This window comes from Mercenaria mercenaria, chromosome 18 (assembly GCF_021730395.1).
Source record: "Mercenaria mercenaria strain notata chromosome 18, MADL_Memer_1, whole genome shotgun sequence".
NCBI classification, from domain to species: Eukaryota; Metazoa; Mollusca; class Bivalvia; order Venerida; family Veneridae; genus Mercenaria; species Mercenaria mercenaria.
The window spans coordinates 50,839,882-50,859,871 of record NC_069378.1 but is presented as its reverse complement, the minus strand read 5'-3'; the positions used below and the strand labels follow the sequence as shown (position 1 = coordinate 50,859,871).

Genomic DNA, 19,990 nt, shown 5'->3' with positions numbered 1-19,990 from the left:
TCTTAAATCAATTTACAATCGATAGAACCGCCGTCATTCAATTATTCACTTTTTATTTCATGGGTTCTTAACACAGCCAATTATTTTGATTATAGATATATCATCGACCACCCGTATACCAAACTCAATTGTAATTCAATCAGAAATTAGCATATTTTATACCGTTAATTACCGCTGTAATTAAAAAAAAAAACACCAAAAAACCCCATAAAAGCATGTCATCCATCTCCTCAGTAAACTACAAATTCTTATTATATTATCTCATTATCTTTCTTGAGAATAGCAGAAGAATATAATCATTTTACAAGAGTCCAATATAAAGATGAAATTGAAGCATAGTACAAGTTGTCCTAAAACTTAAAACTTGGACCGGGTCGCCCTAAGTATGGTCAGGGTCGTCCAGTTTATGATCGGAGTCGTCTATAACATCAGCCTAGAACTAAATTTTACTAAATATGAGCATTATTCGTCTTCGACAGTACTAGTTATTCTGAAATATCAAGAAACATTATTTGGTTTAAAATAGTGATAGAACTTTCAGAGATATGGTCCAGGTCTTTCTGAAACGTGGTACAGGTTGTCCCGTGTATGGTACGGATTGTCTGCTCCGGGTTATCCTAGCACCCAATATACAACGGAGTAGGGGTTGGGGAGGGATCCAACATGTGTACGTATTCGCTTATTAGCACCGCCTAAAATAATATGTTGTGCCTCTGGTAGCACATATGTGGTAAACATTTCACAGAAAAACAGGTGAGATTTTAATTTGTGATTGAATTTTGTGAAAATGGCATTTTTTTCCGCCAAAATATCGCGATGCAGTACAACCAAGTATACATACATTACCAAACACGTAAGTGAATATGCGTTTAAAGTTACCTGTATTAGTAGAACTGACGGAGACACACTCATTTCCCTCGATGCGGTATGTCTGAAAATTATCAACATTTATCAACAGATGGAAATACAGTATGCTGTAATTGCCGTGCGACTGCTTAAATCGTCCGTATGCTAAACCCCATTGTAATATCTCTATTGCCAGTCATGTACTTGTAGGCGTGGCTTAAATGTAATGCATGCATGGCACTGAGCAGAGTTAATCAGTTCTATGATGGTCGTGAAACCAGTATATAAACCAACTATGTTGTCTTCCTATATCTTGGAGTAAAAACGTAACACCCTGATACATTACACCCATCCAGAAGAACAATAATATGGCGATCACTTTGCTGGAAAAATATTTGTGGGCGAAAAACCGAATGGGATACATATGTTGTTCATGGGTCACATATGTGGTGCATTAAATGTTTGGTACGTTGGGGACGTAAGAGGTGTTGCACTTTCCACTTCCTCTCATGAACAGACTCAATCAAACCGAGCCTGCACTTATTTTGCTTGTTTGCATTAATTAAATTATGCTTCTAAAAGGAACTTTTGTACAGATTTTACTAACAGATTAACAATTACATAGAAATGGATAGGCCCAGTTGCCTATGTGTTAATTGCGTGCACACTCTGTCTTAATAAACTATTTTACAATGAAACATTTTGCAAGTGCTTCAAATCTTAAATGTCTTCAAACAATTTACAATCTCCATCTTATAAGAAACGTTAAATGTGAAACGGAGCCTTGATATTATTTGACATAAAAGGTAATTGTTTTATCTGTATAGTGACCAAGTCGCGTTAATTGTTTACTGTTGTATATCCTTCAAAGGGCTTTAATTGTTTTCTGCTGTATGTTCTCCGTTTATTTGTGTATATCCACTACGTCCCGAGGAAGTGTTATAAATATCAATCAGTATAGGCTCTCCTCTAACTATTTTGATGCACACATATAAAGCGAAGGACAATAAACCAGACCAGTCTAAAATTGACATGGAGAAAGCGAATTTAAGAAATGTTTTGTCGCAACATTTGTCTTGTCCTTTGCATGCTGCTAATCGTGATTCTGGACTAAAACTTTCAATCTCTGGACACACTGCTACACTTTGTAAACTGCTGCAGTTTGAGACACTGGGACATAAAGACAGAAGAGCAGTTGAATTGCAATTCTGCGTGCCGGGGAAACCTTGCATTATCGTAGCATAGCTGCTGTATAACCATACACAACCTGAAAATAGAAGTACTATTATTATTATTATTATTATTATTATTGTACCAGATTTGTATAGCACCCATTTCATGATAAACACTTTCAAAGGCCCTTTACATAGCGCAAAGGCAGCCAATCAGGGCGCTAAATTCATCCTCTTCTAATACAGACACAGAGCTATCTGGCAGAGTATGAAAAAGCCAGAAAGAGAGAGGCTTTTCCGGCTGATTAAGTCGGTATCGAAATTTTGTCTGAGTATATGAGCATTTAGTTAATCAGACTAAAGTTGATTTATAGCGGAGTCATCGTCACACAAGTTCCAACACTGAATTCTTTCTTTTACTAGATTAATATATAAAAAAACAAAGACAAGAGAGCCATGCTGGCCCTATACCGCTAACATAAGTTTAGTTGCTTGCTTGAACAAATTAAAAACAACAACTAGGTAAGCAAGTCATTTTAAAGATTATTGAAATCTGTCAGGAAATTATACAGGCGGTCCAAATCTCTTTGCTGTAGCTTCACAAACAAGAAAGTAGATCAGTAGGTCAGGGTTAAGACTAATCACGATGAATATTGAAATATGTATCAAAAATATATATAGATGGGCAAAATTTCAATGGTGTAACTTCAAAAACAAGAAAGTAGGTCAGTAGGTCACGATTAAGACTATTCAAGGTGATTATAGAAATCTGTATCAAACATTATAAAGGTGTTCCAAATTTCTTTGCTGTAACTTCACAAGTAAGAAAGTAGGTCAGTAGGTCACGAATAAGACTATTCAAGATGATTATTGAACTTTGTATCACACATTATATTGGTGGATCAAATTGCTTTTCTGTAGCTTCAAAAACAAAAATGTAGGTCAGTGCGTCAGGGTTAAGAATGTTAAGTATGAGGTTTGAAATCTGTATCAAAAGTTATAAATGTGGTCCAAATTTCTAAGCTGTAATTTCAAAAACTAAAAAGTAGGTCAGTAGGTCTCGATTAAAACTATTCAATAGTAATGGAATCTGTATCAAACATTATACGTGTAGTCCTGCTTTCTTTGTCATTAATCAATGCTTCAAGAAACAACCAGCAAATAAGTAAAACAAGGGACCATACCGACGTGGCCTTTATTGACCCCAGGGACATGATTTAAACAATCTTGGTAAAGAAACACAAGAACATGCAACATATCAAATATGTAAGCTCTGTGTCTTATGGTTTCAGTATTTTCCCCTATAAGCCTGGACTTCAAGACAATACTTAATACCAAATATCTAAGGTCTGGACCTTATGGTTCTGGAAAAGACGATTGTTCCTATATAAGTTAATGTAAAACAAGGGACCCCGGGTGTGGCATATATTGACCTCAGGGTCATGATTTGAGCAATCTTGTAGCATGCCACATACTAAATATCTAAGCTCTGGGCGTTATTGTTTAAGACGCGAATTGTTTAAAGGTTTTCCCTATACAAGTCTATTTAAATCATGTGTCCAAAGGACGGGACCATTTTTAACCCCACGGGGATAAATTGAAAAATCTTGGTAAAAGACTTCTATACAATGCTACATACCAAATATCAAAACCCTAGGTTTTATAGAAGTAGATTTTCCCTTTATAAGTCTATATAAACCACGTGACCGCAAGGTCGAGGCCGTTTTTGATCCTAGCGGGATGATTTGAACATTTTGGTAGAGGACTATCAGATGATGCAACGTATCAGATATTAAAGCCGTACTATGGTTTTGGACAAGAAAGTTTTTAAAGTATTTCCTTTAGAATGCCATGGAGTTCTGTATGGAATTCAAATCTTTTAACAAATTCTAAAGCAGACCATCCAAGGAACATCCCTGTGAAGTTTCAAAAATTTTGGCCCCGTGGTTTAGGAGGAGATGTTGTTGCGCGTGGTCCAAAGTCTTCGTATCAGTCTAGCAGAATGTTGAAGGATGACAAACGACCCAAGACGTTGGACGGACGACAGAAAACCACTTCGTGCTCAAATGAGCTAACAAAGACCAAACAGGAAAAGCTACGCGTGTCCCTGAAATGCAAACCCATAGCGTATACCCACTAACTATCTGTTTAAACTATTCCCCTATTTATCATTTTCACGTTTATATGTAGTTTTATTATCTCCTTTTATCTGAAATCCGTACGTGTTCAAGGTTATTCATCTATTTAACTCTCAACCGTTATTTACCAATATGTTGTTATCAGCGGATACAAATACAAACTGTTTACTCGTGTGTAAATGATTTACATGTCTTTACACTCTTTTCATTTAGTGGACCCGCAAGAACAATCGGCTAATTCCGACCGATTACGTAACCTCCGTTATGCGATTTTGGCATCCTTAAAGACACGCCACAACATAACTGTATTCTTTTGTATTTCCTTAATGGTAATTATACATGCTTTGCATAAAAGAAAAAAGAGAAATACAAACTTGTACAGTATCTAGTTACAAATTTACTGACACCCGCCCGCTTAGCTCACTAGGTAGAGCATTGGTTTACGGATCGCGGGGTCGTGAATTCGATCCTCGGGCGGTGCGTATGTTCACCGTGACGATTTGATAAACGACATTGTGTCTGAAATCATTCACCCTCCACCTCTGATTCATGTGGGGAAGTTGGCAGTTACTTGCGGAGAACAGGTTTGTACTGGTACAGAATCCAGGAACACTGGTAAGGTTAACTGCCCGCCGTTATATGACTGAAATACTGTTGAAAAACAGCGTTAAACCCAACACAAGCAAGCAAAACAAATTTACTGTGGCACATTTTAGGCCAAGACAATGTGGTTAATGTCTAAATATGTTATTAAATCTATATCTATGTAGCAGTATGTACAACACTAGTTTTACCAAGTTCAGTTTAGAACACGCTTTGTTTTTAGAGCGCACAAAAAAGTCATTTATCTATGTTTTTGTAACGATACTGAAAAGAGGTTGACTGAATGAGTTAACAGATGAAGTTGTGAAAACACACTAAGTCAGGGAGGGCCTAAATTGTCTAATTGTCACTGTAGTATAGCTGTATTATCAGAATGATTTTCACGAAGTTCATGTAGGAGGAAAAAGTAGGTCACTAGGTTGTGGTGGGTCGTTAAGAAAGGAAATTGCCGATTGTTCCTCTACGTATTTAGTTTGTCCTTGCTGCCTGTTTGATTTACTGTGACTGTGTTATTTGTTCTGTTTTCGTTGGGTTTAACAGCACACCAACGCAATCGTAGGCCATGTGGCTATTTTCCAGCTTTTGATGGTGGAGGAAGACCTCAGATCTTCATCAGTGTGGTACTCATCCAGGCATCCGGGTAGGCGCCTGGTAGAACCATTTACCTCCCGCATGCCGTCTGTGTTATTATCTGTTGTAAAATCCAGACAAACTATGTTTAAGGGACCTTTTGAAGGGGTTGGACTTTCTTGGAAAGTGGCAATCCCGTTTGGATCTTCGTTGTTCAGTTAAAACAATTTAGTGTTGTTGAATTAAACATGCTGTTACTTACCACACATATTCCATGCGATAGAAAACAACACTCCAACTATGCCTATTACTTGAAGACATTTACTTTTCAATTGGAAGATCGCGAGAACGGAGGCACTCATGGCGCCCGAAACTATCAGATACCTCGGCAACGGTACTTTGTTTTCATATGGGCAGTCATCCATGTATACAGCTCCTGAAAAGTATAATACCTTTTATTTCACTTAAAAGAATAATACTTTTATTTCAGTCCTAATGTAAACAAAAGAATTTATGATGTTTGGAAATCTCTGTCCTAATCATTTGACGTTTTCCATTATGCTGTACATTTTGTGTCGAGCTGAAATGTTTCATGTATACAAATAATTGAACAAGAAGTGTAACTTTGTGAGAAAGCTACACAGAGTTAGGTAGCAGTGTGAAGTTGGCCAAACAAACGACATACGACATTCAAAAGTTTTTGAATGTCGTTCAGTGCGTGACATATGACATACGACATTCGAAAAAAGTTGAATGTCGTGCAAAAAACGACATTGGACATACAACATTCGAACTTTGACATGCAAAATTTGAATGTCGTTCAGTGCGCGACATACGACATTCGAAAAAAGTCGAATGTCGTGTATAGCACGACATAAGACATACAACATTCGAACTTTGAAAAAAAAATGAATGTCGCTCAGTGCGCGACATACGACATACGACATTCAAAAAAGGTTGAATATTGTTTATTGTACGACATTGGACATACGACATTCGAACCTTGACAAAACAATTTGAATGTCGCTCAGTGCGCGACATACGGCATTAAAAAAAGTTGAATGTCGTTTATTGCACGACATTGGACATACGACATTCGAACTTTGACATGCAAAATTTGAATGTCGTACAGTGCACAATATACGACATACGACATTCGGAAAAAGTTGAATGTCCTGAAAAAAACGACATTGGACTTACGACATTCGAACTTAGACAAAAACAATTGAATGTCATTCAGTGCGCGACATACGACATACGACATTCGAAAAAAGTTGAATGTCGTGCAATAAACGACATTGGACATACGACATTCGAACTTTCACATGCAAAATTTGAATGTCGTTTATTGCACGACATACGACATACGACATTCAAAAATAGTTGAATGTCGTTTATTGCACGACATTGGACATACGACATTAGAACTGTGACAAAAAATTTGAATGTCGTTCAGTGCGCGACATACGACATACGACATTCGTAAAAAGTTGAATGTCGTGCAATAAACGACATTGGACATACGACATTCGAACTTTCACATGCAAAATTTGAATGTCGTTCAGTGCGCGACATACGACATTCGAAAATAGTTGAATGTCGTTTATTGCACGAGATTGGACATACGAGATTAGAACTGTGACAAAAAATTTGAATGTCGTTCAGTGCGCGGCATACGACATCCGACATTCGAAAAATGTTGAATGTCGTGCAATAAACGACATTTGACATACGACATTCAAACTGTGATAAAAAAATTTGTATGTCGTTCAGTGCGCGACATATGACATACGACATTCGTAAAAAGTTGAATTCGTGCAAAAACGACATTGGGCATACGACATTCGAACTTTGACATGCAAAATTTGAATGTCGTTCAGTGCGCGACATAAGACATACGACATAAGAAAAAAGTTGAATGTCGTGAAAAAACGACATTGGACATACGACATTCGAACTTTGACATGCAAAATTTGAATGTCGTTCAGTGCGCGACATACGATATACGACATTCGAAAAAAGTAGAATGCTTGCAAAAAACGACATTGGACATACGACATTCGAACTTTGACAAAAAAAAATGAATGTCGTTCAGTGCCCGACATACGACATATGACATTCGAAAAAAGTTGAATGTCATTTATTGCACGACATTGGACATACGACATTAGAACTGTGACATGCAAAATTTGAATGTCGTTCAGTGCGCGACATACGATATACGACATTCGAAAAAAGTAGAATGCGTGCAAAAAACGACATTGGACATACGACATTCGAACTTTGACAAAAAAAATGAATGTCGTTCAGTGCGCGACATACGACATTCAAAAAAAGTTGAATGTCATTTATTGCACGACATTGGACATAGACATTAGAACTGTGACAAAAAATTTTGTCGTATGTCCAATGTCATTCTTTGCACGACATTCAACTTTTTTCGAATGTCGTATGTCGCGCACTGAACGACATTCAATTTTTTTGTCACAGTTTGAATGTCGTATGTCCAATGTCGTTTTTTTGCACGACATTCAACTTTTTTCGAATGTCGTATGTCGTTTTTCGCGTACTGAACGACATTCAAATTTTGCATGTCAAATTTTGAATGTCGTATGTTCAATGTCGCTTTTTGAACGACATTCAACTTTTTTCGAATGTCGTATGTCGTTTTTCGCGTATTGAACGACATTCAAATTTTGCATGTCAAAGTTCCAATGTCGTATGTCCAATGTTGTTTTTTGCACGACATTCAACTTTTTTCGAATGTCGTATGTCGCGCACTGAACGACATTCAAATTTTTTAGTCAAAGTTCGAATGTCGTATGTCCAATGACGTTTATTGCACGACATTCAACATTTTTTGAATGTCGTATGTCCTATGTCGCGCACTGAACGACATTCAAATTCTTTTGTCAATGTTCGAATGTCGTATGTCCAATGTCATTCTTTGCATGACATTCAACTTTTTTCGTATGTCGTATGTCGCGCACTGAACGACATTCAAATTTTTTTGTCACTGTTTGAATGTCGTATGTCCAATATCGTTTTTTGCACGACATTCAACTTTTTTCGGATGTCGTATGTCATGCACTGAACGACATTGGAATTTTGCATGTCAAAGTTCGAATGTCTTATGTCCAATGTCGTTTATTGCACGACATTCAACATTTTTCGAATGTCGTATGTCGTATGTCGCGCACTTTTATCGAATGTCGTATGTGGTACGCGCACACTGAACGACATTCAAATTTTGCATGTCAAAGTTCGAAAGTCGTTTGTCCAATGTCGTTTATTGCACGACATTGAACTTTTTTCGAATGCCGTATGTCGTATGTCGCGCACTGAACAACATTCAAACTTTTTTGTCACAGTTCGAATGTCGTATGGCCGATGTCGTGCAATAAACGACATTCAACTTTTATCGAATGTCGTATGTGATACGCGCACACTGAACGACATTCAAATTTTGCATGTCAAAGTTCGAAAGTAGTAAGTCCAATGTCGTTTTTTGCACGACATTCAACTTTTTTCAAATGTCGTATGTCGTGCACTGAACGACATTCAAATTTTGCATCTCAAAGTTCGAATGTCGTCTGTCCAATGTCGTGTTATAAACGACATTCAACTTTTTTCGGATGTCGTATGTCGTGCACTGAACGACATATAATTTTTTTGTCAAAGTTCGAATGTTGTATGTCCAATGTCGCTTTTTGCACGACATTCAACTTTTTTCGAATGTCGTATGTCCTATGTCCTGCACTGAACGACATTCAAATTTTGCATGTCAAAGTTCGAATGTCGTATGTCCAAAGTCGTTTTTTTGCACGACATTCAATTTTTTTCGAATGTCGTATGTCGTATGTCGCGTACTGAACGACATTAAAAAAATTTTGAATGTCGTGTGTCGTTTGTTTAGCCAACTTCACACAGCTGAGTGAGGTTAGATCTGCACGTTTGATAAACTGGAAGTGATGGCGTGACGTCATTTACCGGTATCCGAAAAACTTAGAATAAGTCATGTAATGAATAAATGGCAATCCGCGAGTAAATTTATTACAATTGCACTGTAACTATCTTTCTAAATTTAAAATATGATATTAAAACCTCTGACACGTTGGATAATTAGAAATAATGTCTGAAAATTAATTTGAAATGTGCGGTTTACTTTAATCATGGTCAAATATCCCCAAAGACCCGTGCATTTTATTTTACCACATTATAAACTATATGTTTCTTAACGACTGTAAGAAGTTGCATTAAAATCTACATTGTAGAAAAAATTCTATTCACAAAATGTTATGAAAGTTCTTATTTTCCCATAGACTCCCATTTTGGAAAATTGCGCGTGGTCAAAACTCTTCGTATCGGTCTAGCAAAAAAGTCAAGCGCAAGACCCTATCATTTTTATTTGCCGAATTTCATAAGTTTATTCTGGAGTTTTGTAAAATCAAGGTTCTATCAAATTCTACATTATATTATTATTAGTAGTAGAAAAAAATCGATTCGAACGTGAAGAACTACCTAAAAGAACCTTGCATGTAAAACAAATTTGTTAATTTTCAGTCCGTTACCAGTTGTAACTGAGATATAACTTGACAACTGAAATTAAAGAAACTAAAATATATAAATGAATCATAATGCGTTTCAAGAGTATTCAGTTATACATATCACAAAGTCAACATACCTATTATCACTTTCGCCATTGCCGGAATCAAACACATTAAGACAATTAACGTTACACACACTGTAACGAGAGAAAGGGTATATTTGTAAAGAGCGAAACTGTGTACGAGGGCTGCTCAAAAATAACGTAGACTTTGTCTCTAAATGTTATACACTTTTATGAGGCAAAAAACGAAATGCACTATCAAGATTCGCTATCTTACTACCAATTTCACTGTAAGTATAATGATCATATAATCAGTATTTACGCCTCCTCGAACAAAGTCACTTATATGCACCCATAATTATTTGAACGAAGTTAACGGCGTCAAGGCGTCATCGATATGATTTCATTAAGTTTGTATCAATTTATATTTGTATCTTTCTTTTATTGATCTTGATACACAATATTACCGGTTATGTGTAGCTATGGTAATTTAATCGCATATCAACACAAATGTAACAGATGATATATAACCGATTTGCAATTATAAATCACACATTGCACATACAAACAGTCGGCTTTTGACAGCAAATGTCTACGTTGTTTTTGAACAACTCTCTTAGCTTTAAACAGCGAAACGGTGTATTTCTATATTTGTAAAGAGCGAAAAGGTATATATGTAGAGGGAAAAGGAAGGGTGTATTAAATTTTGTATATTCTTAAAAGGAGCAACGGTATATTTGTAAAAAGGGAAGACGTAAGTATCTCACAAATGATTAGTTTCCAGAATTCAATGTATATAATTATTCTGACAGTCTAAAACTTAATAGAACAGAACAAAAGTTTATTCAGTAATTTGTACATATAGTACCTCATTACATAATATACATTGACATATAAGATATGATCATGTGACAAAGTTGTTGAAGAAAATTTAAAATCTAAAATTTAAAATGGAGAACGGATCGTAACGGGCCGTAACCGGCGGATCCTCTTTATATAAAACGACATCAGTAGAAATAGTCTTGGCGAATATCTTGACTGTATTCTGAGCCGGTCATACTTAATTATTCTCATTAATACGAGTTTTGACATAGTCTTCCGCCGGACTATAACATTTCATTTTAAGTTACCGGTTAACTATAGTTCCACCTTTAATTTAAAATGGAATGCAGTTACGTGAAAAACATGAACAGCCCCGATAGAATGACAGTAATATCTACAGTAACAGAGATCTTATAAAACCAGGCCAAGAGCCCAACAGGAAATCCATATTAAAAGAACACAGCCACTTGTACAGCATACATGGAAATGTATGCGCAGGCACACAAACTGTAAACATTGTATTTACAAAGAAATGTTTACTGGGATAATAAAAACACAGATAATTGAGCAACACAATCTTCCCTAGCTCTTCCCGTTATTGTGCAACTCAGAACTATTTTTATTCCGAGATATCAAATACATGCGTAGGAATATGTTTTGCTTACCGTCCTTACTATCCGCCATGTTTCAATTGATCTGTATCTCTGAAAAGCATATTTATACTGTTAACTAGACAAGGAGATTCGAATAAAAATATATTCAGATTAGGAAATTCATATTTCGAAACATAATTATATATAGATATGCCTGTTTACCTATTGGAAGCTTTACAATTTGTAACTATTGGCAATATCTGTCCTTTGCATAGCAGTGGTAAACATCAGGACATCGATTCAAAAGAAGCGGTCATGTTTAAAGAGATCAGGCCCCACAAGGCGAAACCTGACGTCAGTGTATAATTTATATGGATATTTACATGATGGATCTATAAAAAAAATATACAGGTAGACAAGGATGACACAACCACAAGGAACGAAGTCGGGCACCACCTTGGAACTCTCAGTGGTAAAACTACCGCGGTGGAGATTAAATGGGTTTATTGCGTTTTCTTTTGGTATCAGTGGCAAAACGTTGAATACACATTTGCTTGCGTTCCGCCGTCATATGAGTTTACCGGATACTGCAGTTGGAAAACACGCCGGAGGTAGTCTTGTAATGACAGTCGGCAAATTGCGTAAAACATTTTATAACGTTGCATTCTCTTTCATTCTTGTGTCCTCAATTCAAAATAGGACACATTTAACTATCGAAGAGAATACTGAACATTCATCGAAGAGTAAAATGCTATTTTGTGTGCGTTTAGACGGGAATAAACTACTTTGGGACTTCTTGTACAGGCTTGAATCGCGCAAGGATTTCGCTGAACGTTTTCAATAGATTACAATCTTATTTATGTAGGCTACCGATATTATGAATTACGTAAATATTTTGCTAAATTTTACTATGATCGTAATTCAGGTTTGGTTTTATTATTTAATAATTTAAAGACACTACTTAGGGAAGGTATATCAAAACCAGATATTTTTGGGGATGCAGTTCACAAGTTTCATAAGAGTTTGAGTCATTGTAATTTTTCAACTGTATTTGGTAAAGGTAAAATACGTTTTATTGAAAGAGATTACGACCAAACGGTTTTGAGACACACCGCATATTTAGTGTTCAACTCTTTTACAGCTGGACGCTATGCGTTCGTCTTTATGTCTGAGGGAACATGCCATACCTTCTGTTGCCTTGGCGTGGCGTATGATATATCTAGCGATTCGCCAGACGGAGATTACTTTTATTTACACCATCCTGTGACTTCAGAGTATAGTGAGGTTAAGCGTGAGGTTAGATGCACACCATAAACCGGTTTAAGCTCCCCAATGATAGTTTTGCCACTGACTTTTCCAAGGCGGTGCCCTAGTGTGTTCCTTTGTTTGTTAGTATGGTCCTCGTGTGACTGCAGTGTGTGTATGTGCGTGTTTATGCATGTGTTTTGTATATGTTTGCCGGTCGTGTACAAATCCGCGTGATATGGATTGCCCTTTGGACAGGCTGCGTTTCTGGAACGCTACTTTGCCTATTGGATATTCATCCTTGTTTTTATACCAATCTAAACGCTAAAGTAGCATTCAATCATTATTTTAACATATTTTTTCACCGTTGCTTGCTACACAAGTAAGTGGTTTGCCTTCCTCGAATATCAGAAAATTAAGATAAACGTCGGGATATCTTTATAATATTTAAATGGAACAGCCAAATTCTTAAATTGTTATTAAATTGTAATCGTCTTCCGATTAAAATACAGATCCTGATTTTATCTAAAATATCCTTCAATACAGGAAAAATCATACTGCCGGGTCAATTCAGTTTTGATCTTTATCATCAGAAAAAATAGTTTAACTATATAATGTAATGTTCTTTTTTAAATTTTGTTGTCCAATTTTGAAAGATCTTTTCAAATGAAGCCATTTTCTTAATGCTTTTATGAATGATGTAAGAACATGATTGCAATCTCGCGGAAATGGCTATCCTTCATATCACTGCACTAAATAAAAGATGCTTGTACGAAATTAAACGCCTTTTTTTTCTATACAAACCTTATATAGTGAATGTAAATATAAACAGTTCTTTTTTCTTTGTCGCACAAAATTCACGCCGCCACAGAAAAACAGTATAAATGGCAATTCTAATTACTTCACGGTGCCTATCCATATCGGCGGACTCTTACCGAAATCTGCTATATCGGCGGTTTCTTTGCGTCGGTACCGGCTTTTCTTTGCTATAAACAATGTCCAGATCGGATGAGGAGGCGAAAAATCGAGCTGTCATCAATGATAATATGTATGCTGCTCAAAAATAAGTAGAGCACGGAACATTAGAGTGTCTTAACTATGTATTGTAGCGTTTCCTTTTTAATTATCAGCCATTTTGCTCGCATACTCGATGAAATTAATTGATGGTGTACTGACATGGAACACTAACCCGACCTTTTCCACAGTCTTTAACGAGTTTTTGCTTTGATATCATACGTATCAAGCGCACTACTTGTATTCATTTTTCAATATTCTTCCAAAAAAATACTGACAAATAGGCCGAAAGGTAAATGGAATTCTTCAAAACCCCTTACTTTCGGTTTTGTCGGGGCACCAGCAGTCTTTCTGCACAACAGATTTTGATGCACAGGAAGGCCCTCTGCATTACGCACAGGCAGGCTCTATGCTAATGTCTATTTGGACACGTTAGCTTAATTCATTTGGTGTGTAGATCTGACATTTTATATCTGTCAACCATCACACCTTTTTTCAAAACGTCAAAAACCAAGCTGACAGGGCAGATTAAAATTTCGGATGTTCAAACCCTTACACGCATGCGTCGTTTCACAAAATATACTAAATATCTGTTTGTGTATTGCTACGAATAGCCGATCTACACCAAGAATCAAAGCGCTCAAAGCGCTGATGGTGGCTGCTAATCAATGTTTAAAATATTACAAAGAAAGCGACAACTGAGGAATTGTTAATATAAACCAAAAGAACATTTTTTTTGCATTTTTTTTAACATTCGGCTTTGGTTTCAAAATTAATCCTTTTTCACTGCCCGTCATTGTTTACATACACACTGATTCAGTCTTTAACGAATAGTTTTGATCCTTTTGATTATTTGTGACGAAAACTACAACATAAATTACATCGAAGGTGTTTTACTATGAATAAATAATATAGGCTTTTCTCCAAATCATTCAGCTTTAAGATTTCTTTTTAAAGCTTTTGGGCAGTGTCTGTCATGAATTATTATACACACTGATTTAGTCCGTATCAGATAGTTGTGGTTTTCACGAGACTTTTGTGAAAGAAAACAACACAAACATGCACCATAAAATGCACCTCAGAATGTCAGTTCTGCAGCCAGTGTATTTTAGAGGTACATTAATTATCACTTCATCTGTTATACTCAAAAGTTCGCTAGACATAAGAGCATGCTGGACATTAAAGTCAGACAAACTTACAACTTTAGTCAGACCGAGAACAAAGTCGAAAATATGTAACTGGCGAAACGAAACCGTTTTAATTTTTATACATATATTTGTATCCAGATATATGAGCCGCGCCATGAGAAAACCAACATAGTGGGTTTGCGACCAGCATGGATCCAGACCAGCATGCGCATTCGCACCGTCAGGTCAGGATCCATGCTGTTCGCTAACAGTTTCTATAATTCCAGTAGGCTTTGAAAGCTAACAGCATGGATTCTGACCAGACTGCGCGGATGCGCAGGTTGGTCTGGATCCATGCTGATCGCAAACCCACTATGCTGGTTTTCTCATGGCGCGGCTCATATTATTGAGACGCACCATGAGAAAACCTGCATAGTGCGTTTGCTACCAGCATGGATCCAGACCAGCCTGTGCATCCGCGCAGTCTGGTCAGAATCCATGTTGTTATCTTTCAAAGCCTATTGCAACTAGAGAAACCGTTAGCGAACAGCAAGGATCCTGACCAGAGTGGTGTGCGGATCCGTAGTTTGATCTGGATCCATGCTGGTCACAAATGCACTATTGTTGTTTTTCTCATGGTGCGACTCGAATGAATTTAGCTGAAGGGAGCAGAATCTGTCTTGAAACAATTTAATTTTTAAGTTGGTCAAATCTGTTATCCGACGACTTGCTACAGTCTATTAGTATCATCGCTGCGCCCACTTTCGTGGGCTTACAAGTTGATGAAATCGTGATACAGTAGCACCACTCAGTCAAAGCGAGCATGCAACACTTCTCAGCTTTGGCGACCTGTGGGTTTCCACGTTGATAATTCGTGTGTATCTATGCATAAATATAGTATCTTATATTGTACATTTGCTGAAGGAAGACTATCCGTGAGGGAATATTATTTAGAAAACATGCATGTCTTTAATTCTCACGGCAGGTCACAATGCAAACAATATCGAATGAATTTTAACTGAATGTTCTTTTATTTTTGTTCACTCTCGTATTGCTAAGCATGTTTTAGTATATTTTGTTCTTGATAGTGATATAACGATGAACTGTACATGTTCAAGTTATATCAATAAAGTACTGTCCTGTTCATAAATCATCTCATTAAATTTGCGCTAATTAGTGTTAATCGGCAGTATCAACGCCTGAGAAAATCCATATCACTGCTGATTTTTCGATTTTCTATAAATAGCCTAATTAACATGTGGTCATATTTTTGCGTGCTTGAAATGCAGTCGAAAATTCAGTAACATTCTTAGATCACTAGGGTTGCATTAATATAATATCTTACAATTTGATAGCTATGACGAACATTTAAGTTTGTTCTGACATATTTGAAAAGTGTTACAACTTGCATGAAAAGCTATCAGAGGTACAAACTGGTATTGTCTACGGACCTGAAATGTTTGGAAACTTTTCCGTTGAAATTCCGTTTCTATTTTTAGCCGCAAATTATTGCTAGCAGAAGTCATTGTTCTTTATCAAATAAAGCCTTAAATTTTGGGAGTTATACATGTGACACTGCGGTCAGGAAACATTTTTGAATTGTCAGTCTGGATTCCCAGGCTAGGTTTCTATATATATAAGCTAACTTTTCTACGTTATAAGCTACGTGACCTCTGGGGCAGTACTATGCAATAGCTAATCAATTCCATCGCTCCAGTTCAGGTGACATGAGGTCATCGTTTATTCATGTGGCCATAAATTTGCATATTTGTATTCATACACGTGGCTGTTTTAATTAAAACGTTGACTTCAGTTTGTATTGATTTTAGTCGCCGAATTTACATTAAAATGGTATTAAGGCATATATTATAGCTTTGCATATTCTGCACGTTGTGTAGATAATTGTTTACCTGGAAAGCTTGGAACTATTTTTGGTTGTGTTGTTAGGATGGTCTTAAGAACTGACAAGATTTTTCAAACGGAGTATTCTTTTTGACTCTGATGGCAGCTAGCAGCCACCAAAAACTACTTTGTAAAGTTGTTTCTCCCCTTAAATTACTTTCACCAGTGTCCATGTTATCGGTTTCCATTGTTTTACGAGTGTAAAATTAAAGCTGCTTTTTTGTTTAATTATTTTTTATCTTTATTGTGTGTTTTTCTTTTTCAGATATCACAGAATGCAGATATTTAGATATGGTAAGTTGTTTTTATTGTTAATAGGGTCGATATCAATATTTTCTTACTTGTACGAACTTCACAAATTTATATTGATAGTCTAAACGGTTCACCATATCTATATTTCTTTCAATAAAACAGGCTGTTGTGTGTAATAAAAATAGCAAATGTAAATATAAAAACATATTTTGTATGGCAGACCCAGGATTCGAACTCTTTCCGTACGGCAACGTCGCATGGGAATGTCAAAAAGCAAATTCATTCAATACCTTATATTGTTTAAAAGCAAGGGAATGATTCAAATAAAGGATTCAGAACACAAGTAAGATGATATGCAGTTCAAGGATGTAAATGCTTAAGTCACTTTTCAAACGGGTCTGTCGGACCCCACGCGGCATATGAGGTCGGGCGAGCACCAGTCTTTTCAGTCATGATAAAAACTGCCCATTTATTGTGCCAAGGTGGGTACCGACGGGGTTCGGGTGGCTTGATTTTAAAATAAACGAGAGTTCTCCTCGTGTATTTCGTACAAGTAAGAAAATATTGATATCGACCCTACTAACAGTAAAACAACTTACCATTTTTAAAATCCTGCACAATCTGTGTTATCTGGAAAAAAAACACAGGAAAGATAAAAAAAGCAGCTTTAATTTTACACCCGTAGAACATTTTAAACCGACACTGGTGAAAGAAATTTTAGAGGAAATCAACTCAGTAGCTTTTTTTGGTCGATAGTAAACTCATTTTCAGCTTGGTTTTTGACGTTTTGAAATAAAGCGTAATGTTGACAGTTATAAAAAGTCAGATCTACACACAAAATGTATTAAGCTATAACGCGTCCAAAAAGACATTAGCATAGAGCCTGCCTGTGCGTAATGCAGAGAGCCTGCCTGTGCTTCAAAAACTGGTGTGCAGAGAGACCGCCGGTGCCACGACAAAATCGAAAGTAAGGGGTTTTGAAGAATTCTGTTTACATTTCGGCCTAATGGTCAGTATTTTTAGGAAGATTATTTAAAAATGAGTACAATGATGCTCTTGATACGTATGATATCAAAGCAAAAACTCGTTAAAGACTGTGGAAAAGGTCGGGTTAGTGTTCCATGTCAGTACACCACCAACTAATTTCATTGAGTTTGCGAGAAAAATGGCTGATAATTAAAAAGTAAACACTACAATACAGAGTAAGGACATTCTAATGTTCCGTGCTCTACTTATTTTTGAGCGGCATACCTATTATCATTGATGACAGCTCGATTTTTCGACTCATTTATTGACCTGGACATTGTTTATAGCAAAGGAAAGCCGATACCGTCGCAAAGAAACCGCCGATATAGCAGATTTCGCTAAGAGTCCGCCGATATGGATAGGCACCGTGTACTTGAGATCATTTGATGTCATATATATATTACTTATAGATTAAAAAAAGACAGGATAACATCGCGATTCATTTCTCAAGGTAGTGCACACTGTGCTTTTTGCGTTCAATTACACATTCTCCGAATGTGATTTCGGCATCCTTCGGTTGTTATGAAAAATACTTTTCTATTAGACCGAAGGATGCCGAAATTGCGTTCGAAGAATACGTAATCAAACGGAAACAGACGATCGAGTGTCATTAAGTGTCCACTACCTTAAACTCAAACTCCCCGCAGTGATTACCTCCCCTTACAGGTACGTAAGTGAACGCCAGGGAAGATAACTGCTGTGAGGAGTAGGGGTGTAACGATACATCGAACTATCGATGCATTGCGATACTAAGTGTCCTGATAGCATGCATCGATAGAAAAGTCACGATCCAATAACAATCGCCGATAGTTCCTTCAACAATCGATAGTTTCGATAGTTTTGAAATTTTTGTAAATACAGAAATAATTTATAATTTATAAACCAAGAAACAGAGCCAGCTTTCATTTGCGCCTCGGAAAATGTTAACGTCTCCATTACAATAATTACCCTCACGGAATTAAACTACCATAAAGGACTGAGAAGTCTGGGAGATAATTAATAAATTTAGTTTCTTAGAAACTTTGATTAAATATATTTAAATAACCTGTTAATTTTAGATGAGAAAATGTGCTATGGACATGGAGAAAGAAGGCTATATACTTGTATTATACAGCAAACTGTTCGGTAGGGCCCTTCATTTAGTGTTGGTATACCTTAATCCGATCCGTTAATTTTCGTCTTTTTTGATGCTTTGGTTTATTAAACATGTTGACATTCGCAACAAAATGGCCGATTCGTTTGAGTATACCTTGCGTAGGTTTATTGTTTTACTTATTTTTCCAAAGCCAGGTAAGGCAAGAAATATTTAATGTTAGAATTATTTCTGTCCGTTTCAGTTATACAAACATCTCAATGTGTGTTAACAGCAATTATAAACAGTGCCGTCTCTTACACTGTGTAACAATGCCAGTTGGTAGCTTTACTGTATAAATTATGATGGCCGATAACTATTGCAATAGTATCGCAATAGTAACCTGCAATAGAATAGTATCGCAATAGTTTTTAAGCGATATCAATAGTATTGCAATAGTCAAAATTGGCTTCAATAGTCACCCCTAGTGAGGAGCTTGCCTGAAACTGTATCATCAAAGATATAGTTCTACCTACTAAACATGCTGATATAACATTTGTTACCATCGTTACTTAACAAGCACTTTCTCTTTTCAAAATTACCTGTGCAATTCTTCGTCAAACTTCTATAAAGCCGGTGCAATTCTTTGTCCAACGTTTTTATTACATGTGCAATTCTCCGCCAAACTTCTGTAATACCTGTGCAATTCTTCGTCAAACTTCTATAATGCCGGTGCAGTTCTTCCTCAAACTTCTATATTACATGTGAAATTCTGCGGCCAACTTCTATATTATTTGAGAAATTCTTCGCCAAACTTCCATATCAAGTTCTTCGTTCACATTCTATATAACCTATGAAAGTTTTCGTTTAACTTATATTTTTACCTCTGCAATTATTCGTCGAACTTCTATATTACCTGTGCAGTCCAACTTTTATATTTTATCAGTTGTGAAGAAGACAACATAAACCCCCTGTATAATGTATAATGTAATGTATCTG

General features: G+C 36.5%; 1 protein-coding gene across 1 annotated transcript; it reads right to left on the bottom strand.

Annotated features, from left to right (window-relative positions):
• Window positions 1-1,429: 1,429 nt before the first annotated feature.
• On the bottom strand, window positions 1,430-19,990 carry LOC128550783 (uncharacterized). The gene is made up of 5 exons (XM_053530548.1): window positions 19,594-19,990; window positions 11,426-11,464; window positions 10,014-10,073; window positions 5,592-5,765; window positions 1,430-2,113 (listed from the first exon to the last, which is right to left on the bottom strand). Exons 2-5 carry the CDS (start codon window positions 11,442-11,444, stop codon window positions 1,722-1,724), a joined length of 645 nt encoding a protein of 214 aa, XP_053386523.1. The 5' UTR covers window positions 11,445-11,464; window positions 19,594-19,990; the 3' UTR covers window positions 1,430-1,721.

What these genes read in the sequence shown, in the direction of transcription:
- LOC128550783 (XM_053530548.1), bottom strand. An exon ending in AATGGCGAAAGTGATAATAG is followed by an intron (nt 5,766 to 10,013) that starts GTATGTTGACTT and finishes TATACTTTTCAG; the next exon opens with GAGCTGTATACATGGATGAC. An exon ending in TATCGCATGGAATATGTGTG is followed by an intron (nt 2,114 to 5,591) that starts GTAAGTAACAGC and finishes TTCTATTTTCAG; the next exon opens with GTTGTGTATGGTTATACAGC.